This window comes from Syngnathus floridae, chromosome 3, assembly GCF_059516105.1.
Source record: "Syngnathus floridae isolate MCC-2025c chromosome 3, RoL_Sflo_1.0, whole genome shotgun sequence".
Lineage (NCBI taxonomy): Eukaryota > Metazoa > Chordata > Actinopteri > Syngnathiformes > Syngnathidae > Syngnathus > Syngnathus floridae.
This window is the reverse complement of record NC_142415.1, coordinates 15,789,115-15,809,986: the sequence shown is the minus strand read 5'-3', so window position 1 is coordinate 15,809,986 and position 20,872 is coordinate 15,789,115. Positions and strand designations below refer to the sequence as shown.

The 20,872-nt window shown below is 40.6% G+C and overlaps 4 protein-coding genes across 5 annotated transcripts; 3 read left to right on the top strand and 1 right to left on the bottom strand.

Annotated features, from left to right (window-relative positions):
• The first annotated feature begins 430 nt into the window (after positions 1-430).
• On the top strand, positions 431-8,000 carry zdhhc7 (zDHHC palmitoyltransferase 7). Its single transcript, XM_088371822.1, has 8 exons — positions 431-596; positions 1,117-1,219; positions 3,647-3,996; positions 4,080-4,204; positions 4,286-4,382; positions 4,489-4,570; positions 4,746-4,876; positions 5,509-8,000. The coding sequence occupies exons 3-8, from the start codon at positions 3,652-3,654 to the stop codon at positions 5,689-5,691; spliced, it is 963 nt and encodes a 320-aa protein (XP_088227948.1). The 5' UTR covers positions 431-596; positions 1,117-1,219; positions 3,647-3,651; the 3' UTR covers positions 5,692-8,000.
• A 250-nt stretch (positions 8,001-8,250) lies between these two features.
• Positions 8,251-12,930, top strand: terf2 (telomeric repeat binding factor 2). 2 transcript variants are annotated; one of them, XM_088372210.1, is made up of 14 exons: positions 8,251-8,472; positions 8,649-8,744; positions 9,065-9,195; positions 9,425-9,508; positions 9,642-9,782; positions 9,884-9,999; positions 10,171-10,668; positions 10,883-10,984; positions 11,077-11,178; positions 11,289-11,393; positions 11,466-11,591; positions 11,915-11,982; positions 12,061-12,101; positions 12,593-12,930. In XM_088372210.1, the coding sequence occupies exons 1-14, from the start codon at positions 8,331-8,333 to the stop codon at positions 12,749-12,751; spliced, it is 1,911 nt and encodes a 636-aa protein (XP_088228336.1). In that variant the 5' UTR covers positions 8,251-8,330; the 3' UTR covers positions 12,752-12,930. The 2 variants fall into 2 exon arrangements, with proteins under 2 accessions (XP_088228336.1, XP_088228337.1); XM_088372211.1 differs by lacking the exon at positions 10,883-10,984 and having other exon boundaries at positions 8,252-8,472.
• On the bottom strand, positions 12,733-14,212 carry nip7 (NIP7 nucleolar pre-rRNA processing protein). Its single transcript, XM_088372216.1, has 5 exons — positions 14,040-14,212; positions 13,858-13,944; positions 13,406-13,544; positions 13,179-13,319; positions 12,733-13,110 (listed from the first exon to the last, which is right to left on the bottom strand). Exons 1-5 carry the CDS (start codon positions 14,093-14,095, stop codon positions 12,991-12,993), a joined length of 543 nt encoding a protein of 180 aa, XP_088228342.1. The 5' UTR covers positions 14,096-14,212; the 3' UTR covers positions 12,733-12,990.
• Positions 14,167-20,699, top strand: LOC148400795 (CDC42 small effector protein 2). Its single transcript, XM_088372217.1, has 5 exons — positions 14,167-14,312; positions 16,243-16,491; positions 16,627-16,728; positions 16,832-16,907; positions 17,866-20,699. Exons 2-4 carry the CDS (start codon positions 16,438-16,440, stop codon positions 16,904-16,906), a joined length of 231 nt encoding a protein of 76 aa, XP_088228343.1. The 5' UTR covers positions 14,167-14,312; positions 16,243-16,437; the 3' UTR covers position 16,907; positions 17,866-20,699.
• The last annotated feature ends 173 nt before the right edge of the window (positions 20,700-20,872 follow it).

The following is a 20,872-nucleotide window of genomic DNA, read 5'->3' as shown; positions in this document are numbered from 1 at the left end:
GGTCATTTTGGAAATCCTCAGTGTGATCTAAAATTATTGAATCAGATCTCACTAGAATGAAAGGGGAATATGTATATATAATTCTACTCAATCAAGGTTTTAAAGTCCAAGAGTTATTAAAACAAAGATAAATATTAATATATGGCAGAGAAGAAAACCTGCAATTTTACAAGGATAAAGTTGTATTGTTGTGAGTAAAGGTTATAGTAATAATTACTGTATTACATTTTAATTCATAATCCTAATCCATAATCTTACTCATTGTATCATCAGTTGATATTCCCCCCTGACAACTTGTTTTATGATTGGGCGTGTCAAACTCTTTGACAGATCAATATCGCTCTCTATCGGAGATACATCAGTTGCAACTTTATCGCACCCCACAGTGTGGCGCTGTCGAGCCAAACATCGTACCCGTCCTTTCAGCCATTGGCGGAGAGGAACCGAATCCCGGAAGCTCCGACAATGGTTGATGGGATGTGTTACTGCCCCTTCCGCGGCTCTGGTAGCCGTTCTCCAGCTGTAGTCCGCCTATTGTGAAGCTCTCAAAATGAATTTAGAAGACGTCCACGAACGACTATGTCAGAAATCTTGAGGTACGTCGCCGAAAAAAATGCCTGATATTCGTACTCTTCGCGCGCATGCCGCGGTAGCGAAGCTAACAAGCCAACTGGCTAGTTAGCTAGCGAAATGTAGCCACCTGCCTGATAGCAGGAATGTCAAGCTACTATTATATTCACGGCAGATGTTTGTTTACGTTCTGGACCTTGTCATTTAGACAAGTAGGAGAACTCAGCCGTGAAGCACCGTGGGTAGCTCATTATTTGTCTTAGTATCATTAAGATGTTCAGACAAGATGGGAAATGAGAAGATGGTGATTTACTCGCTGGTCGATGAGGGGAGGGGCTGCAATCTCAGTCTTGCTTTGCTGTAGTGCTGTCGAAGCTATCATGTTGTGTGGGCGTCCAAATTGTAAAGTCGGAAGTTGGTCAGTGTCAAAATAGTTAGTCATCGTTGGTGTGGAAAAGCATGTGATTGATGTGAAGTGAGTGTCGAACAATATTGGTATGCTCTACATCCAACGTTAACTAAAGTTTCTGTGTTTATATCTTCCAGGTGTCTCCTTTTCCATCTTCATGCCTACACACACCTTCCAAACCACATGCTGATCCTGAAGTCATGCATCAAAGTATGTCAAGTTAAGGATTGAACATACTAGGTAGGGGACTCTTCGTTTTTGTCATTTCTAGTCACTATGTTGTCATCCGCCAAAGCTTGACGAGTGGCATTCCTTGCGTTTGGCAGCTAATCAGGAGGAGCCTGAGTGACACAATGTTTCCTCAGCATGTCGTTCGTTCATTCATTCATTTTGATATACTTAGACCGTATTCTATTCTGGGTCAACGAGTTGTGATATATGTTGTTGTTTACTTTAGTGAAGAGGCCTTGTCTATCTCAGGACTGACACAGAGAGAGATAAATGACTCGCATTCACTCCCATCAGCCATTTGACGTCTTTTATTAACCAGATACACGGTGGAACTTTAAAGGTTAAACGCAAACCATTCTGGATGCCGCTTCAATCAATTTAATAATGGATGTTTACAAAAATGTTTTGTAAAGTCTTTACTGTTGGGACCACAAAAGTTGTGCTTTCGCGTTAAGGCTGATGTTGCTGTAGGGTTGCATTGATGAAACAAATAACTGGAATGGCTGGAAGTCAAAATTTGGGGGATTTTGTTTGCGTGACAGTGAAGCGAAGTGGAGTTATGCGCTCTAGTTTTACTTGTACAGTTTTGGGCCGTGTGGAATTGATTCGTCGACTTAAAGGTATTTGTGTTGAAACTGCACTAAGTAGAGTTGTTTCTTTAGAATATGTTTTTGAAGTTTTAGTTGATTCATGACAGGATATCGAAAGGTAATTTGTTTGCACCATCATTTTCCGCTACATGGATACTCAGTGAGATGAAGTCTCCCAACAACTTCTTTGTCGTTTTGCTAGAGACTTTTGTTGTGTTTCTAATTAATCTGTGTTGTGTGCTGCCCTCTTGACTGGGAGTAGTGGACAGCTGGAGGACCAACTGCTGTTACTTTAATGCCCCCCCACCCCCCTTTCGTCTTATTGACCACTGGAAGAATCAATACTCCATGAAGTAGCGGAGAGTATCCTGCCCCTTAACACTGATACTTTCTCTTGTGCAATGATAAAACATTGTGCTCCAACACCTTCACATTAACGCTGTTTGGTCACGTGTGTTACAGCTTTTACAACCTAACTCTTGATATCTTCAGACTTCAAAACAAAATGTCCCATTGAGGGCAATTCTGTTTAGAATAATTAGCTGAATGATTCCACTGTCTCCATCATAAACCTTGCTTCGACCTGTCATTTATAAACTTAAAATTCAAATTTTAATACTTGGTAAAGTTCAGTGGTGTCTCGAACCAAAAAGATGAAAATTGTGTGGGCGTCCCAATATTTATGGAGCTTATTGTACAGTATGCACACGTCAGTCTCATTGAAAGACTTTGGAGCTTCTACTGTGCTGTATCAAATCTCTTTATTCCCAGCATTACGGTCAGTGATTGGAAGCATATCAGATTAAAGTGGGCATTTTATGGAAAGAAGCTGTGTTGATATTGATATAAAGTGAAAGCAAAGGAGGGCTTAAAAGCGCTCTGTAGCTGTAACCTAATCAACGCTTTGAGAAATTGGGAACAGACAGATGAAGGTATTTTGCCGCTCTGCAGGTTGAATACTAAATTGGTCAGAAAAGGCTTCGGGCTATTTGCTCTGCCAATGTTGTTTGCTTCGTCGGCTTTGTCTCGGCGAGTGAGTCTCGGCAAGTGAGTCTCGGCGAAGCTGTTAGACGGCAGGCAGTAACAAGGGTCATTAGAGCCTCGTGCACTTTTGCTGCAGTAACACTTACAAAGAGGAACAATGATTTATATTGAAGCTGCCAACGCTGTTTGTGGAGTTAGACCTCAATGTGCCTTTGCAACTCGACATTTCTTTTTTTATTCATACAAGAGAAAACCTTTGGTTTCTCCGTCCCCTGCACAAACAGCCACAATCCCCTTGGGTGGCTTTGGAGAATTGGCTTTAAGACTGTGACAGATGAGTCGACGGACGGGCGATGGTAACAATCGGTCCGCATTTTGTCTGAGCGAGGCCAGCCTTGAGTGATGAATGCCCAAACGCGTGTTGAAGTGTCGTCATCATCAATCATTGGACCTGAGAATGACTGCCTAGCCAAAGAAGACTTTTTATTTTTCAAATTCATTGGTACATTGACAGAGGTCTCTCTGCTCCCACCCACGTACCTTCCCTCACACATTGTCACGAGGTAGCCAAACAAACAGGACCTGAGCATCATCGTTGTGTGCTTTCCATATGACTAAAAAGGAGCCTAGTGGGAGGAAAGCACGGTCAGTCGTACCAAACATTTCCACAGATATCATGGATGCCCATTTGGGCGGAGGATTGGGGGTTATTTGAAGTTAAACAGCGACTAAACGGTTGGTTACTTGATTATTAAAATAGTTGACGATTAAATTGATCATCGATTGTTTATTATGTTTGAGGTAAAAAAATGTTTGCATTTTTACGTTCTATGAATTGATTGCAGTTTGTTGCCCTCCACAGGCAGGATGCACTCTTCCAACCACCGACTTCGAGATATGGAGCAGCACCACCCGTTGCTGTCAGCGGGTAACGACGTTGAGTCAGGCGGCCTGGCGGCCGGAGTGATGGTCGGCGGCGCCCATGCCGACCACACGGCCGGGAACCGCACGCTGTGGTTCATTCAGGACAGCTGCGGTATGGTGTGCGCCAGCATGACTTGGTTCCTGGTGCTGTATGCCGAATTTGTCGTCAACTTTGTCATGCTGCTACCCGCCAAGAACTTCTGGTACTCTTTGCTGAACGGCGCCACTTTCAACGCTCTCGCCGTGCTCGCTCTGGCTTCCCATCTGCGTACCATGTTGTCCGATCCGGTAAGTGGAAGTGCCCTCGTTCAGACGCATTTTGTTAATAACGTGTGCTATTCAAGTTTGTGTTCTGGCCGCTGATTCTTTAGGGCGCAGTTCCGAAAGGCAACGCAACCAAGGAGTATATGGAGAGCTTGCAGCTGAAGCCCGGTGAGGTCATCTACAAGTGCCCAAAGTGCTGCAGTATCAAGCCCGAGAGAGCGCACCACTGCAGGTCCGTCTCGTCAAACAATTAAATGGTACATCAGCGTCTCGGCATCGCTCATAAATATTTTCTATCTTTTCCCGCTTGCAGTATTTGTAAAAGATGCATCCGAAAGATGGATCATCACTGTCCCTGGGTCAATAACTGTGTGGGAGAAAAGAATCAGAGATTCTTTGTCCTTTTCACTGTAAGTGCACCCGTCCTCTCAGAGGAGTCCACTCGACCACAATGAATGACTTACAAATGTACAAGTTCAAATTGATAAAATAATAAACTGGTTTCTTTCTCCACAGATGTACATAGCATTGATTTCAGCTCATGCGCTTGGCCTCAGTGGTATGCACTTTTTCACGTGCATTAAAGTGCAGTGGAGCGGTAAGTACTTCATCACACGGGGGGGGACATTCTTACACAATATCAGCAGAAACAGACCCAATACAACACAATATTAAAGGATTATTGTATTACATTACATTAGGAAAACTATAAACAACCGCTGAGTAAGTGACTTGTCAGGAACATAATGCTCTTTTTGTGTCATCTGCCGTAGAGTGCAGCGAATTCTCTCCCGGGGTCTCCGTGCTACTACTGATATTCCTTTGTCTTGAAGCCATCCTCTTCCTCACTTTCACTGCTGTCATGTTCGGTACACAGATCCACTCCATCTGCAACGACGAGACGGTCAGTACCCATCGTGTGATAAGTTAAGCCTCGTTTCCAACCGAGATGGATATTTCATTTTGGAGCCCCAAGCATTATTTTGCCACTCTCTGCAGTAGGGAGGCTTTGCTCGTGTCGCTTGGTCATGTTAGAATGGAATGAAAAGCAACGAAAAGCATTCAACTCATAGATAATGCTGTTTGAAATCCAACAGCACCTTCCTTGCCATTTTATAGTGAATTCCAATTCACAGCGTTGGCATGGAAACCAGATAAGGCAACTGAACTACACTGGTTGATGGAAACCTGGCTGTAGATTGACATTTACTTTAAATGATGATGGAGAAAAATTTGATCAGCTTCTTTTGTCGCGCGGGTGTATCTTAGAATATGATTTTGTAAAAAAGTTCATTTCAGCAGTCCAATTCTAAAAGGCAAACTCGATGAATGTTCTGATTTCTTGTAAGATAAAGATTATTAAAAATAAAATGAAAAATTCACTTTTACTCATTTAAGAAGAGCACTCCATTTCTTTAACAATCAATTCCATGCAGTCAACCAAATGCTGAACAATTGTAATGCCCAACTCTAGTTATCATTGAGTGACTTTCCAAGTAGCATTTGCTTCATAAAGCTTGTGTGGGCGTCTTGCAGGAGATTGAACGTCTTAAAAACGAGAAGCCCACCTGGGAGCGTCGCACCAGATGGGACGGAATGAAAGCCGTGTTCGGCGGTCCGCCCTCCCTGCTGTGGTGCAACCCGTTCACGGGACTGCGTCTGCGTCGGCTGAAGCACTTGACCCAAGCTCGCCGCCCCGGGTCTGAGTTTTCCGTCTGAGGACACGGAGCGCCTGGAATGAGACTCTAAAGAAGGTGACGGGATGGACGCGAGTTCACCTGGGGCTGGCCTTCCTGCGTGGTGCTCCGGTGGGTCTACAGGACGTCCGCCACCTCCACTGCCTGTCCATACTCACTCCCAACATCAACTGGAAGATTTTTTGCTTTGTGTGGTGACGCATGCACTGTATAACTCTTGGTGAGACTTTTATTCCTTTTGGGACCATCAACTCCTTCTCTCGTGGCGCACACGGCTTTGTGTTTCTGTTCCTTTTTTGTTTTTGCCATCCTGATGAGATTCAAAATAAATATTTGACATTGGGGGCGAGCGGCATTGTTGCAGAGCTTAATGGAAGAGCCACACAAAAGACACGCACTACTCGCACGACACTTGAGCGAGTCTCGCGCGCCAGACGAGTGGAAGTGTGCTGCTTTGATTTGCATGTGTGCAATCAGCCTCAGCCGCTCCAGACTGATGAGGCTTTTTTATTGTCTGCAAAAGGAGGACCAGATTGTACATAACAAGCCTTCCCCAGGGATGAATGGCTTTTTGCCATGTTTTATGTTCTGCCTCATTATTATTTATCTGGATTGTTGCTTGAGCCAGTAGATAATGTGTTTTTTTATGAATATGACTCACCCAAAACAGTTTTTGGGAAGTCAAGTTTCATCTTACCTAAACTGGGTTGACAAAAGGCCCAGAGAATCAGTATCCCAAACTGCTGTCAAAGTGGCTCCATCTTGTGGAAACCAGAACGCTCGTGTGTGTGCAGAAGAGCTGACAGCATTTCAGAAAGCCTTGCAAGCCTTCTGCAACAGCAAATTTTTGGAACCCGGTGGCTTCGCATTGTATCATGCGGTGTGATGTCGCGGACGAGGACCCACAAGCACAGCGTGTCGTTGGCAAGGGCCGATCTGTCGAATTGCAAAACTGCTTCTGCTTAGCACGTTCAACGACTCGCATCTACCATTAGTATCTGGCCTGAAAACAAGCAAACATTTTCCAGTGTTTTTAGAACACTTAATGCCTTTCAATGTCATCCTGTGAGGTGAATTTATATACATGAATGATGGTTTCCCCTCATGTTATTTGTCTTTCCATTAACTAATACTTTTTCGCACTGGATAAATATGGCTTGAGTTCAGATTTTAAAGTGTTCCCTTTTGTGGTTGGCAGGGGAAGGTGTCTTTTTTCCTTGCTGTTTACACTATAAATGGTTTGCTTCATGGAAGCTATGTGACGAATGTAAAAACACTGGCACACAGAACAAACTGTTATCAGGGGAGTTTTATTCACACAGACCTCATTTCTCTTGCTCTCCAAGCAACCATTTTGTTCTGATTTGATGCTGTCATATCTTTTAACTCTAAATGTTTTGCAGTTATCTCTTAAAAGTATCAGCCCCAAGGTGGTGTAGCGGAAATGGGAATGAAGGCCAGCTGAGCATGAGTCAAGTCTAAACCCATGTGATCTGTCCCACCATTCAAATCTGACAACAAATATAATCTGGGAGGAATTGTTATAAAGAAAAAAAAACCTGAAAACATTCAGTTCATTAATGTGCATAATGCAGGACTGGAATAAGATTTTCCCTCAAAATCAAACAATTGTTACAGAGGTGGTGGTTGGAAAAGCAGTATGTTGTCTATTTTATATGAGCTTGTCAAGTAGTTGATGATTGAGTAGTTTTGGCTGAGAATAAACATGTATACAGTAGGACAGTGCCGTGTATGTTGATGATGTAAATTATATTGTCATCTTAAAACAATGGAATAAGTCATTTTGAACCCCCCCTCCCAAACAACAGACTTGTCTTTTTTTTGCCTTAAACATCTCTGCTGAAATCAGCTACATCCTTTGTGTGTAAACAGAATAGTCAATTCTACCCCTGAAATGAAATTATAAAAAGTGTTTTAAGTTTTTTGCTGGAAAAAAACTACATGCCATTATTTTGGGAAGGTGATGAAACAATGGAAGCCTTTACAGGTTTGGCGTAATCCACATGGTGTTATTATCACCATTATTATTATTGCTGGTAGTATTTTTAATTTCTACATTACACTACAGTGACATCACTGGATTGTTTCACTTGGACACTATGCCGAATGAAATTTATTTCCCCATTCTTTTGAGAATGTGCCCTTAAGATCAAGTCCTTCGGCATTTATGAGCGTAAAGGTTTCTATGATCATGGTATAAATTGAATGTTCTGAGGTTGCTTTTTTTGTTTTGTTTTTAATTCAATATATCTGCCAATCTTATGTCATGTTCAATGTCCTTTTAAATAAACATTTAAATAAGGATGCCCATTTGTGTCTAAGTTTTTCCATGTTTCATGATAGAGGTTAAGAGTAAATCAGGGATTTTTTATGATATTCCTGGCAAAAAAAAAAATCCCAAACACAAACGCCATATCTCGACTAGCCAAATGTAAACACGTCAACGCCAGAACTCGACACACGAAATGACGTAAACAGTCATTCGCTGGCTGACGAGCCTCTCCGAGCCAATGGGGGGCGCTCCACTCAATCGTATGTCCTTAAAAAACGGAAGTGCCGCTTATAAGATCTTCCGAGGAAGCAGCCCGCGAACATAGCAGCTTCCTTGTTGTTATTGCTCAAAGTCACTGTGGTTCGAACATGGCGGAGGAGACCAACTATCATTTAGAAGTAGAGCCTATCGCAAACCGCTGGCTTCTAGATCATTATATATCGCTTGCGCTTCTATATTTTCATAAAGGTCAATACAAAGACTTTTGTGAAGTGAGACAAGTGGTCCAAAGTAAGTACCTCCTCATCCTATTCATAGGTGCGTCATTGCTTTTACGTGAAACAGTACCGTATGACTGTGTGTGTCTGTTTAGATAACATTGCCATATTTTGTTTGTGTTCTGTCCAAGCGAGTGTTTTAGTAAAGGTGCTTTATGAATAAAATTCTTATGACTTTGTGTCCGGCAGGTATCATGTCCCGTCCCGTGGCAACAAGTGAAGTGTTACCCAAAAAGATTTTTGTAATGCAGTTACTCTCCCGCATAAACGAGGGCGAATCACTTGGTGAGACTTCCGTCTATTCATTCTCCGGGCACTGCCTTGGTGTCATGTCTCAACTCATCCACCATAATAAATTGACAAAAATAAGTTAGTCACCACAATGTCATTGTAGTTACTATATAAATTAATAATATGACTATTTTTTATTATTTTAATCCTTGTGTGTGATGTGATGTGATGTGCTCTGTTTTGTTAATCGAGTAGTCCATGCTAAATTGAAGAACAGTAAGAACGTGTCATTTACAGTGTCTTCTGACATGTTTGAAAAAATTATGTCTATATGTTGGGACCAAACTTTGCTTTCATTATATTTGTCATTACAGATGTGACTTTTGAAAAAGAGGGCTCACTCTGCCCGTTGGAATCCGCCCTTGTGCAGTTGGAAGATCTGTGTGGGACAAGTGATGTTTCACAAAATGACTTGGAAAAAGTTTGCATTTTACTGAAGGAGATGGTATGTGCACACAATGAACTAGGAAGATGTGTGCATAACAAATACTTTATACAAGTATATTGGTACTGTTAAAGTTTAAAACAATGGGTGTTGGTCCAATTTATTTGTTATTAACAGAATTTTTCATCGACAATAACATAAATAGAAAAGAAATCTTCTCCAAGGTCAAAATGATTGCCATCAAAACATTTAGCAGATTGCATTCAGTGAGGTTATTTTGTCTCTTCAGATTGTGAAGCTTTTCATCAAGAACGAAAAATTTGACAAAGCAAAAGAATTTCTCCGCCGTTTCCCTAAATCACAGCTTGCCAAGGTGAGTTCTCTTGCAAAACAGCAATTTATTTTCTTTTATACCATCATAAACGAGAAGAAAGACTAATTGGAGCATGATGTTAGAATAGAAATGTCAAATAAAGTTTGGCAATAACGCCCTCTTTGACCCATAGAAAAAGATTTTCATGGAGCTCATCAATCTGAGATGCAACAAGCATAAACTTATTGAGGAAATGGACTTCAAACACTTAAAGGACCAGATCGTGGCCTTCTGCCGGGAATTCTGCCCATTCTCTGTTAGCTTTCTTTACAAGGTATGACATGAAATAAGTCTGTGAAAAATAGGTTACTGCTGTTCCTTACAGATATACAGATGAGTACATTTAATTTGAGTGCATTTAATTGTTTGTACCAGGCTGCAAAGCAACTCATTGATCAACTTGAACAGCAAAAGAAAAAGGACACAACTGATGAGCCAGATAAATGCGGCCCCTCCACAAGTGCCCAAGTCAACGCTGAGCTGCTGACCTGGTCGGTTCATAAATCACTTGAGATTGCTGTGGGATGTTTAAAAAAAAAAGTTATTTTAAAAGCATGTTTGAAACAGTTTAATGGTATTGGGTTTATCAGGCAATTTTTTTCCATGCTGTTATTTTCCAATGTGTTCACAAGCCTCCACGTTGTTGTCCTTCAACTTTCTAGTGACGCTTCTAATATCCCAAAAGACCGACTGGAGATTGCCTACCAGGCTTTGGCTGCACCTGGTGACATAACATTTTCTCATCTGGAGGAAGAAGTTGAAAATCAAGACACAGTTCTAAATACTGACGAGGAGGACATGTGTGGAAACTCAGAGAGCGAAGAGCTTTTCCAGAGGAACTCAGGCAGCCCTCTTGAAGCTGCCCCGGCCGCCCCTCTTACTCAAACCGATGCCCCCCCTCAATCCAAAACCGCTTCAACGCGAAACACACTCAGGGGAGGAAGCGGAAAAGCGAAGAAGAAACAGAAACGTTACAACATGTCAAGGATGGTGTTGGAGTCGGACAGTCAGGGCAGCGTGTCGTCTGCTGTCTCTCAGGAGCAAGAGGCAAGAACAGATGAGCCGGCGCTGTCCCAATCATTGCTGTTTCAAACCCTTGAAAGTGACATGGAGGTCGTCCCGCTGAGGAGACTTCGATCAGTTACGTTGGCAAAGAACAGGTACATTTGTTCGTGGGTGCGGAATGCGTCCACTGTGTTTCTCCTATGATTACATAAGGTCAAAAGTTAAAGTGCATTGCTGCACACTGTTATAATTTCTGGAATATATCAACTCTTAATTAGGAAAGTACAATCCCATAATTTACAGCCAAGATATTTGATCACAACTGTCGAATGCAATGTGAATATGTTTGCCTTCTTGATCTTCTGCTAGTGATGTTGAGTCAGCTCTACAACTTGAGGAACAGTTGTCTAACTCTGTACCTGGCAAGCAAGTCTCTCAAGGAACATGTCGTAATCAGGCTTTGTCATCTGGGTAGAATGCAATGCCCTAATTTGCAGTCAAAATATTTGATCATAACTGGAAGATGTAACATGAATACCTTTGCCTTCCTGATCGTCCGCTAGTGATGTTCAGTCATCTTTACAACGTAAGGAGATATCATCTAGCTCAACTTCTGGCAAGCAAGTCTCACAAGGAACACCTCTTAAACAGGCTTCGCCAGCTCCGTAAGTTTGTTAAGGCAGTCGTAGTTTGGGGGTGGGAGGGGGTGTATTATTTATTCATTAATGATTCCTCAGTACAGTTCCTTAACTAGCCTTCTCTTTTGTTGATGTAGAAAGAGCACCGAATCAGAAGATTCATCATCGGACAGTTGTGACATGGTGCAGGATACTCCAGTGAGCAGTCAAGCAAAAAAATGTGCCAGCAATCCTCCGAGCAAGCAAGTGCACATTATTCTGCGAGATTCTTTCCGATTGTCAGGCGATACAATAATCCTCAATTATTCTTGCAGGTTTACGGGAAATAGAGGTGACGTCGTAATTCCAGACTCATCATTGGATAACTCACCTTCTTTGAATCCTCAGTTGCATACCCCTCCAAAAAGTTCTACGCCGAAGAAGCGCTCCCATGCAAAATGGTCAATACTTTTCACCATTCCCTTTTATGTGAAAAATCAATTATGTGTAGTTTGGGCAGAATGGCAAATTGAGGATCGAGCAGATAAATATTTTGAGTTGAAGCATGTTTTGTTTCCTCTTGATCGCTAATTCTGAGCGGTGTGCTGTGAGGAAAAAAAATGATATTTCAGATGAGTTTAAAATTCCATTAATCCATTTTAGTTTGGTGGTGTCACACATTGTGCAAATCTCATCACATTTGAATGCACTTAGGTGGTTGGCTATACAGTGGATCACACATGCTGCTTATTTAGCATAGCCTCTTTTTTTTTTTTTTTGACAGGAAGGAGCTGTGCAATCAAGCCAAGGAGACCAAAGCCACTTGGGGTGAAGAAGTGGAAGTTTTCAATGGTAGTACAAGAGGGAAAAAACATTTGGTATTACCATGTAATTGGGTCTAATTTTTGTTGTCGTCTTTTTTTCTTTTAGAAACAATTAACACGAGTCCATTATCAGGGGTCAAGAAGAGGGTAAGCATTTAGTTTTGCGATAAAATGTTGACCTCAATGTTTACAAATTGTCTCTTTTTTTTTCTATTGGAATTGTATTATTTTTGTCTTACAAATGTTTACAGATCAAAGGAGTGCAGTTCATCAGCTAATTGCTGCTTCACCATGTTTGATTTGACATCTTGACCCGAGTTTGCCTGGGTTTATATTAGGGCTAAACGACCAATTAACAATAAACTGCCTTTCATATTAAATAATGCTTAATATTTCTTTATCATAGATTATTTTCTATAATTGTTTAGCCCTAATTTCCATTCCATTTGCTTTTCTTTAATGTATTCAGGACTTAAAAGATTGAGCGATTCAGTGAAGACCAAATATTAAATTGACATCAATAGCTCAGTTTAGTTTGCATGTAAGCTTTGAGACAACATAGTCCTGGAATAATTAAATGTAAAGAATTAAACACATTTTGACTTCAAATAAGTGAACATTTGCCTGTTGTGTTGCAGATGTGGACAGAAGAGGAAAGCCAGAAGCTCAAGGAGGGAGTCAAAAAATTCGGAGAGGGCAACTGGACAAAAATTAAGTTGTATTACCGCTTCAGAGACAGGACAAATGTCCACTTAAAAGATAGATGGAGAACAATGAAGAAACTGAACATGGTTTGAGTTTATTTTCACTATGCAACTGCAAGTTTTTTTGTACTCTTTGTATTCCACAAATGTGTTAGTTTGTTGAATAGACATTGAGTTCCTCAAATGTAGCTATTGTTTGTTGAATAAATGTTAAATAATGTTGTCTTTGTAACATTGTCATATTATAAAATGTTCCTTTTCTATGAAAAATATTTTGTTTGTGTTTGAGTTGATAAATCAACAATCTGCAGTCCAACTGATAGAATCTTGATTTATGTTAATGCATCTTCATTCCTGATGAACTCGCCCACATCAGTCTGGTGAAACACGACGATGGACATGGGGTCCACTCGCCGACACTCTTGCGTCGTCTTGGCTGCCACACCAAACCCCTGAAAAATAATGCCATGCGATGATGTCCTCAACAGGTTGGAACTTGAAGCATGTGCAGAGTACCTACCAGGGGCACGTCAGACATGGAGTAAACCACCACACCCTGGTACTGCATAGTGTTCTCCGTGATCCTGCCCAGACCGGACTTTAGGATGTGATTTCCATAGAGGAAAGACTGTTCTGCTCCAGGTTTCACCCATACCTTGAACTTTATGAAAAAAGCATTCCGTATTTTATGTTACAATTTTAACTTCTTTACATAGGTCTTTTGACCTTAAACTGAATGAAACAAACCTTTGCATAGGGCGCAAGGAAATCCAGAGCTGTGATGTGTAGCCGGAACTTCTTGGACTTTGTAAATTTGCCAAAACATGTGCCGACTGACACTAAATTGGTCCGGCAAATGTTTGTGGATAGTTTGAGGAGCTTCTCACTGTGGAAACAACAACAACAATCAATTGCTGATAACTTTTTGAGGGGTTTCGTTGGACTTCTTGAAATGTTCTCAAACTATGGTTTCACTTGGGGGGCTTAACAATATTTTGCAATATGGTATGTTACACCATTTTGAAAGCGTGCATATCAACAAAAAGTATGAAAGTAAAAGTACGAAATCCAGTATGCATTTTTGTAACAGGAAATATGGAGTAAGGCAGACACGGAGATCCTCATTGGCATGCACTTTCTTAATTATTTTAACATTATAATGCTTTAAATATAATTATATTTGCTAGTAATATGATTACCTCATGTAATAGACGCGGTCATTGTGAAGCCTGAAGCAGTATGTGCCGTCTGGTCTATCCACGAGGAGCTTTATGTTTTCTCCTATACTGTAATGAAAGGAAAATATAAATTACAAGTTAGCCTCGCATGCTAATCCAAGTCGTTATCAACGCGCGACAAAATGTTCTCGCACTGCACTTACTATTTCGACAGCTTCTCAAACATTGCTTTCGTCTCTTCTTCTGTAAGTGGCCTCATCCTTAATAATAATGAATAAAAATGCTAGTCTTGGAAGAATAACTGGATCCTCCGAGTAACGTGCAAAACGTGGGTCAATACGGAAGTGGTCACACTTTAAAACGGAAGTTGAGTGAATTTCCCCACATTGTACTTCCTGGCGTTTTTTTTCTTTTTTTTGCATTCTCTATCTTTGCAGTCGACAGTAGCTGTTGACTCCGACAAACCAGTCGCTGCGGTAAGATCATTTACCTTGTACGCAGTATATTTAAAACGACGAATTCACTGCGTTACATCTTAATAGTGGTGTAAAGTACTTGTTGTTTTAAAATCGTGAATTTGTGTCACACTATCGGAAATAGGGCTAAATTAGCGCGGCTGGCTAGCTGTCAGTGGAGGAAACAGCGATTGAGCTAACCCTGTTAGCCACTCTGATGCTAACGCGGGGTTTGATCATTTAAACGCGAGAGCATAACACGCCCCGAACCAAACATTATTTCGATCTTTTTATCGTATTTTACGTATTGACATTTGATATACGCGATTTGGTATACATCGAGCTTTTATAAGACGCGTTGATGCATAGTTGCATAACCTTAATTTGTAAATACAAGTTAAGGTATTGCGTGTTAATTCGAGCTCAAATCGATAAAATAACCCCTCCATAGCTGCAATATATTCATTAAATGACCTGTCTATTGTTACACAAGAAATCGGCCTCTCTATTTGAAAGTAGTTTTTTCTTGTTATAGTGTGGACGTCTTGAATTCGTATCGACCTTAATGATGTTGTGTAAAGCCAATATTTAGAAGGAAAGAAAAACACTGCATCATAAACTATTGTTACAGTTAGCTGTGTGGGAAGGGTAGAAAGTGTCTAGCATTAGATCCAAATAAGGAAATGTCTAGTATCAGCGACCTTAGTATTTGAGGGATCTCTTTTTTCCTCTTTTTTTCTTTACTACAGAAAGTATCATTTTTGGTGCCAAGCATCAGAAGCAATTTGGCTATTGATTTTCAACGGTAGCTACCCTGACCTGCATTTCCCCGTTATTACATTGCAACTTGTAGAACTCAAGAACAATTTGTTGTTTAAAAATCACCAATGAGAAAACATACAGTATATTTCTTTCCATACAATCTGGCTCAACCTGCTTCTGCACAATACATTTAATAAATGTAGTAAACTGCAACACGGATATTGCGCCTTCATTTGAGGAAATTAACATTGTAGGCAACTCCAACGCAATCGGTGTGACCAGCTCGAAAGATTATGCTATATTAAACATTTATCATTGCTTTGGATGCTGTTACAAATGAGTTTGGCATTCTGCCTAGCTCATATGCTAGCCATGACTTTGGCTCGTCAGAGGTTTGTTGGACTGCGTTTGTTTACAGAATAAATTAGTCAGGCAGTTGACCTTCAGGGCGAGTTTGTTCCTTGTGGAAACTCAGCACACTTCTGTATTGTCGAATCATACCTCAAAAAATCTGTGAATGCATCATCATTTTTTTTCCCTGGCCTGTCATCCACCCTAAAACGGTGTCAATCCACCAATTGGCTATTCTTCCGAAACATGACGCATCCATTGGGACGTCTTCCAAATTCAATTATTCTCTCCTAACATAGCCTGACCTTCACATTCCTCCACTATTTTTTCATTCCTGTCACATTCCTGTCAACAACCCATGTCACATGGTGTCTCCATGTTGGGTCATCTTTCTTAAGAAATTTTTGGGGAAATAACCATAGAGTGTTTGGTGAAATGGAGCTCACCCTATCACTCTCATTATACCCCCTCCAAACGTGAGCTTTATCGACTGTGTCGATAGTAGGTCGCGGCACAGGCTCGTCTGCTACATTCCGTTACTGACCTCGTTTCTTTCTCACTGTCAGCTATTGCAAGCATTGGTGTGCTCTCACATTTTGCAGTCACGCTTTACTTAGTGTAACTACTAGCTCTAAGGCATGATTTGGAAAACATGTAAATATGTGCTGAAAGTTCTCATCGAGGTTTGTCAATTTTTGTCTTATCAGAATCGTCATTGTTTCGAGCTTTTTGTTTTTTAATGGCAGGAATACAACTTATGTCAATTTATATTCGAGAAAACATGTAAAAACCTTTGTTATCTACGTCAGATGCTTATTTTTGCTCAACTTTTGGACAGGAAGGGGTGCCTGGTACTGGGCGGACACTTCTTGTAGCACACGTTTGTCCCGAAGAGAGCTGCGGAGAGACTGCCATCAGTTTCCACGGTGCGTCTGCGGCTCTGCTGACATCAGACAGACAGGAAGGCAACGCGGCGAGTGGCGGCTCAACCGAAACAGGAAACTGCTGCAGCGGTGTTGTCACTGGCCTGGGAATGACTGAATTCTGGGTTTGTTTCAGCTGCTGTATTGCGGAGCAGCCGCAGCCTGTAAGTATACCATTTTTGAAAAGCAGGCAACAGTTTAACTTTTGAATTTTTCCACTCATCATATAACTTGAAATGCAAATCAACATAATGTTAGTGAATGTATTTATTTAAAAGAAAAATCAACATATTTTCCAGAAACGGCGGCGGCGAATCGACCGCTCCATGATCGGCGAGCCAACAAACTTTGTTCACACGACACACGTCGGGTCGGGCGACATGGGCCTGGGATTGCCGTCGGTAGGTTTGGAAAAACTCTCTCTTCTCAGTCCTTAAAGCCACCCAAGTCGTATTTAGTTGCCTTAAATTGTCTTACTCAAAGCTGCTTACTGACTACTTGCAGGTGGATCTGGTTCAGGCCCAGATGAAGTCCAAAGGCGGCTACGTACACGGCGGCTCTGAAGGCTCACAATTATGAGGTGAGACGTGCGTACGTTTCTTTGACTTGAGGTGGAGTTGCTTACCTCAGTAGCCCAGCATGAAGATGAAAATGTTACATTGGAGCCTCTAAGGTTAAACATAACATCCATTTTGTTTCAAAGCACAGGAAATAAACAGAATAATTGTTTCCAGATTCAAGGCAGCACAATCTCCTCTCAGTTTTGTGGTTCAGGCTTTGATTCCTTAGCTGCTGTCTGTCTGTCTGTGATTAGCTGGCGACCAGCAGCAGCCATAAGATATCCTGCTTTTCCCTTAATTAAGACAAGTAACATAGAAAACGAATGGCAGTTCCAGGGTCAGCCCGTTACTGTCATAAAATCTAACAGCAAATCTAAGAAGTGGTGAAGTTTGAATTGATTATTGAACAAATGATTACAAAATAAAGCTGAATAAGCACATTTATGCACAGCCTCCTATGGCCACGACTGAAGCCCAGATACTTCACATAAAGACTGGCTAATGGTTAACCAGTTAACAGCCAGTCGCTAACCTGGCCACACATTTTATGGACTTTGACCAACAATTATTGCAAAGAGAAAGTTTACAAAACAAAACAAGTCATCATTCTTTGTAACATCATCAAATTTCGGCAGTACATATATAAAGAATTAAGTGTTTTGTCATTGAATTTTGTTTTTAATTTTCAATGTGATTCCAGCACAAGATGGGGGAAATGTTATGATAATCAGAAAATCGCAAATGGTGTCTCTGTCCAGCACAATAATTGTGCAGTTTTTTTTTTTTTTTTTTTTAACCAAGTAAATGCTAACATAAATTATTATACGCTATCGTATAATTTGAATTAAGCGTTTCAACAGGTTTTTTTCTCTGTAATGGAAAAAAAAATCTGCTCTCCAGTGAGCCGCAAAAAAAAACATGAGTTGGTTTCATTGTCATTTATGAGCATCCTGACACGTGTTTTCTTGCCCCCCACAGTCCGTTCAAGTGCGGCAGAAACTACTACTGTTGTTTATAGGAGGAAGCAGTTCACAGTCTGTCACGGACGCCGGACCAAAAGATAAAAGTACTGCTCTTCCTTAATGTTGTATATATATTTTTTATTTTCCATTCCTTTTTTTTTTTAAAGAAAGCACTGCTATCCATTAGCTACCATGCTGTTGCACTGTAAAGAGGAGGCTTTATTTAGTACGCTCGTCATCATCTCAGTCAGACGTATGCTTGTGCGCGCGTGTGTGTGTGTGTGTGTGTGTGTGAGCGTGCGGGCGTGTGTGTATGCATGTGGAAAATTCTGTCGCTCTCGTAGCCCACACGGATGCCTGTATTTATTATCGCATTTGCAAACGGACCTCACGGTGGCTGGGCCACGCCCGAGACGTGGAACTTTCTGTTTCCGTCTTTTTTTTTTTCCTTTCTTTCTCTCTCTCAGAGGTTTGACCAAGGATAGGTGGAGGTAGCAAAGCAAGACGCTAGCTTTTGTTTTTTTTCTTTTGGTTTTCAGAGAAATCTTATGATCCTCTGAGTTGTTTTCAGGGTTGAAGATTGCTGTTTTCTACTAAACTTGAATTGAGTCGTGTGCACTGGACCATTTACCATGTACACTCACGCCTGCTTAGGAATTACGCTTTTTTTTTTTTATACTCAAATAGATTAAAATCATGTAGAATTTTAATAAACTATGAACTTCCTTATCTGTCTTCATGTACTTATTATTTTGTAAGATTTTTTTTTTTAAGCAGAGGCTTGTAGTAGATTCTTGTTTTTGAAATCTAGAAAATCATGCAAGCTGATATGAACTTGAAAGTATCCCCACGCACACAAGTGAGTGGGTCGGGTTCCACACAGATGCCAGTGTTCTCCTCCATTTGAACCTGGTCAATGTTTTATCCACCAGAGTTTTTTCATCTTAGCTCTTTTGTCAGCAGGGTATGATTTAAAAAAAAAAAAAAAAAAAAAGCGTCTTGGGTCACGGGCCAAAGGAAGAACATTTGTGTGGTGCTCGCATATTTGTTTTGTGTATGATATTTTATAGATATATTTTCTCTCTTAATGACAACATTAAAGCACATGAGGGGAGTGGGTGTCAATGAACTTGTACACTTTTAAGTACTGATCCAAATTAGGATTGTTTGGCATTTATTAATATCTGCTCTTAACTGCGTGCCATGATGCCATATTTCCTCAAATATAGGCCGAAGCTCTTTTTTTCATTTTTTTCTACGAACCTTTAAATGCATTATAATTTCATGTTTTAATGCAAGTCTGAAAAATTATCTCCAATACACCAACTTCCACTTTAGCATCATCCATGTGTCTTGTATACAAGGTTCAAATTTGGTGGCAATTCTTGGGAAGAAAAATTCAAGTGGCTCTACGAAGGCAATATTTGGTGGTACACTTTTCCACCATGCTGCAAGTTTCAAATTAGGTAGCATAGAATTGGCCAAACTAAACCTAACTCCAACTTGGAGCAAAAACAATTGACAAGTTGCTTGGAAAAACTGGGAATGTTTCCCCACTTAATAGTTTAAGTAGATGTCGCACTCAGCCAATTTAATCGTTGGAGCGCAGGCCGCTATTTGAGGAAATATGCAAGTTTTGCTCTGTCAGGCTAAAGCTACTAAAAGCCCTGCAGCCTCATCACGGACCTACAATCACATCCGACCTCTTTTGTCGTCATACGACTCCAGCACATTTGCTTCACATTGATTGTCGTAACGCGATCGCTGGTTCAGTTTCATCGTCTCGGCCTTAATGAGAGCAGCTATGGTATGAATGTTAACCGGCGCTAACGTTCTGTGCGCCGTTTATTGCTCACCGGGATCTTTTCAATGCATGCATGCGCTTCTGTGTATGTGTATCTCCTGTGGTTGAACACGTGTCCATCAGAATGTAATTGTACCATAAAGCCAGCAAAACATGTTTGTGTCTGTCTGTAGCAGGCAATAGAAGAAAATATACCAGCCAGAGTCTTTATATCCACTCTAAAAGATATTATTGTCCCCAAGTCAGTCACCCCAGAAAAAAAAAAAAAAAAGTATTTACGGTGACCTGTTTCCCATTATGACTTTTTTTTTTTAAGCTTTAAAGTATGTAACCACTTATAGGAGTTCAATATGTGGAAAGTTCTTCACATTTGTTTTTCCACCCCATCTGCTGGTTTACAGTGGATAGAAAAAGTCTTCAATGCACACCCCTGTTGAAATCAAAAATAAAATTGAGGGAGTCGGCACACACCTGCCAACATTTAGTTGCTGGTGTAGTAGAATGTATGAAGAAAAATGTTAGGAAAAGCCTACTAAAACATCTGAACTTTATTTGGGGTTAGTCAGAGGCACCTTTAAACACTAGGTGTGAATTCTGAACACAGCCACATCCTGGCTATAAGAGGGTGTGCACACTTGTGCAACCACATTCCCAATTGTTTAAATTTTACTCCAAATTGAGATCTACAGGTCATAGGTTACTATTTTTTTTATTTATTTTTTTTATTATGAAAGTGTTGTCTCTTTTTCTGTCCATTGTAAATTTCAACTTGTGAACAGCAGGGTGTACTCGAGGGTTGAGTTGAAAGTAATTTTTTTTTTTATTCCCCTTTTGAGTTGTAACATTTGTTTCATGCTGTAAGGCAACAATAAGAAATACATATACTTCTGTTTTAGTTACATTTTCAATGTTGTATAAATTGCAGGGCTGGAGCAGTCTTTTCCCACCTAAGGGCACTGTATGACATGTCCCTTCCATTAAGAAATAAGTCCATCCTGTTTTTCATTTCTGCAAATGGGAAATAAATGTCACGTGTTGATGTTTTACTGACTGTGTCGTCCATTTTTAAATGCCTCAGAAATATATCTTTTTAAACACAACATCTAAGTAAATTTAATGCAATTAAAAGCCTGTCTCCAACTTTTGGGTTTTGTTTTAATTAAATAAGTTTAATTTTACATTCAGTATTTAGGGGGCTAGAGAAATTTTCACACCGATT

Excerpts from the sequence above, each read along its gene's own strand:
- LOC148400795 (XM_088372217.1), top strand. The coding sequence starts at position 16,438 with ATGACTGAATTCTGGGTTTGTTTCAGCTGCTGTATTGCGGAGCAGCCG. Across the intron at positions 16,492-16,626 it reads TTGCGGAGCAGCCGCAGCCT|AAACGGCGGCGGCGAATCGA; the intron begins GTAAGTATACCA and ends CATATTTTCCAG. Across the intron at positions 16,729-16,831 it reads TGGGCCTGGGATTGCCGTCG|GTGGATCTGGTTCAGGCCCA; the intron begins GTAGGTTTGGAA and ends GACTACTTGCAG.
- nip7 (XM_088372216.1), bottom strand. The coding sequence starts at position 14,095 with ATGAGGCCACTTACAGAAGAAGAGACGAAAGCAATGTTTGAGAAGCTG. Across the intron at positions 13,320-13,405 it reads TCCTTGCGCCCTATGCAAAG|TTCAAGGTATGGGTGAAACC; the intron begins GTTTGTTTCATT and ends TTTTTCATAAAG. Across the intron at positions 13,111-13,178 it reads CCATGTCTGACGTGCCCCTG|GGGTTTGGTGTGGCAGCCAA; the intron begins GTAGGTACTCTG and ends ATTATTTTTCAG.
- zdhhc7 (XM_088371822.1), top strand. The coding sequence starts at position 3,652 with ATGCACTCTTCCAACCACCGACTTCGAGATATGGAGCAGCACCACCCG. Across the intron at positions 4,205-4,285 it reads GAGAGAGCGCACCACTGCAG|TATTTGTAAAAGATGCATCC; the intron begins GTCCGTCTCGTC and ends TCCCGCTTGCAG. Across the intron at positions 4,383-4,488 it reads GATTCTTTGTCCTTTTCACT|ATGTACATAGCATTGATTTC; the intron begins GTAAGTGCACCC and ends CTTTCTCCACAG.
- terf2 (XM_088372210.1), top strand. The coding sequence starts at position 8,331 with ATGGCGGAGGAGACCAACTATCATTTAGAAGTAGAGCCTATCGCAAAC. Across the intron at positions 11,179-11,288 it reads AAACAGGCTTCGCCAGCTCC|AAAGAGCACCGAATCAGAAG; the intron begins GTAAGTTTGTTA and ends TTGTTGATGTAG. Across the intron at positions 11,592-11,914 it reads AAGCGCTCCCATGCAAAATG|GAAGGAGCTGTGCAATCAAG; the intron begins GTCAATACTTTT and ends TTTTTTTGACAG.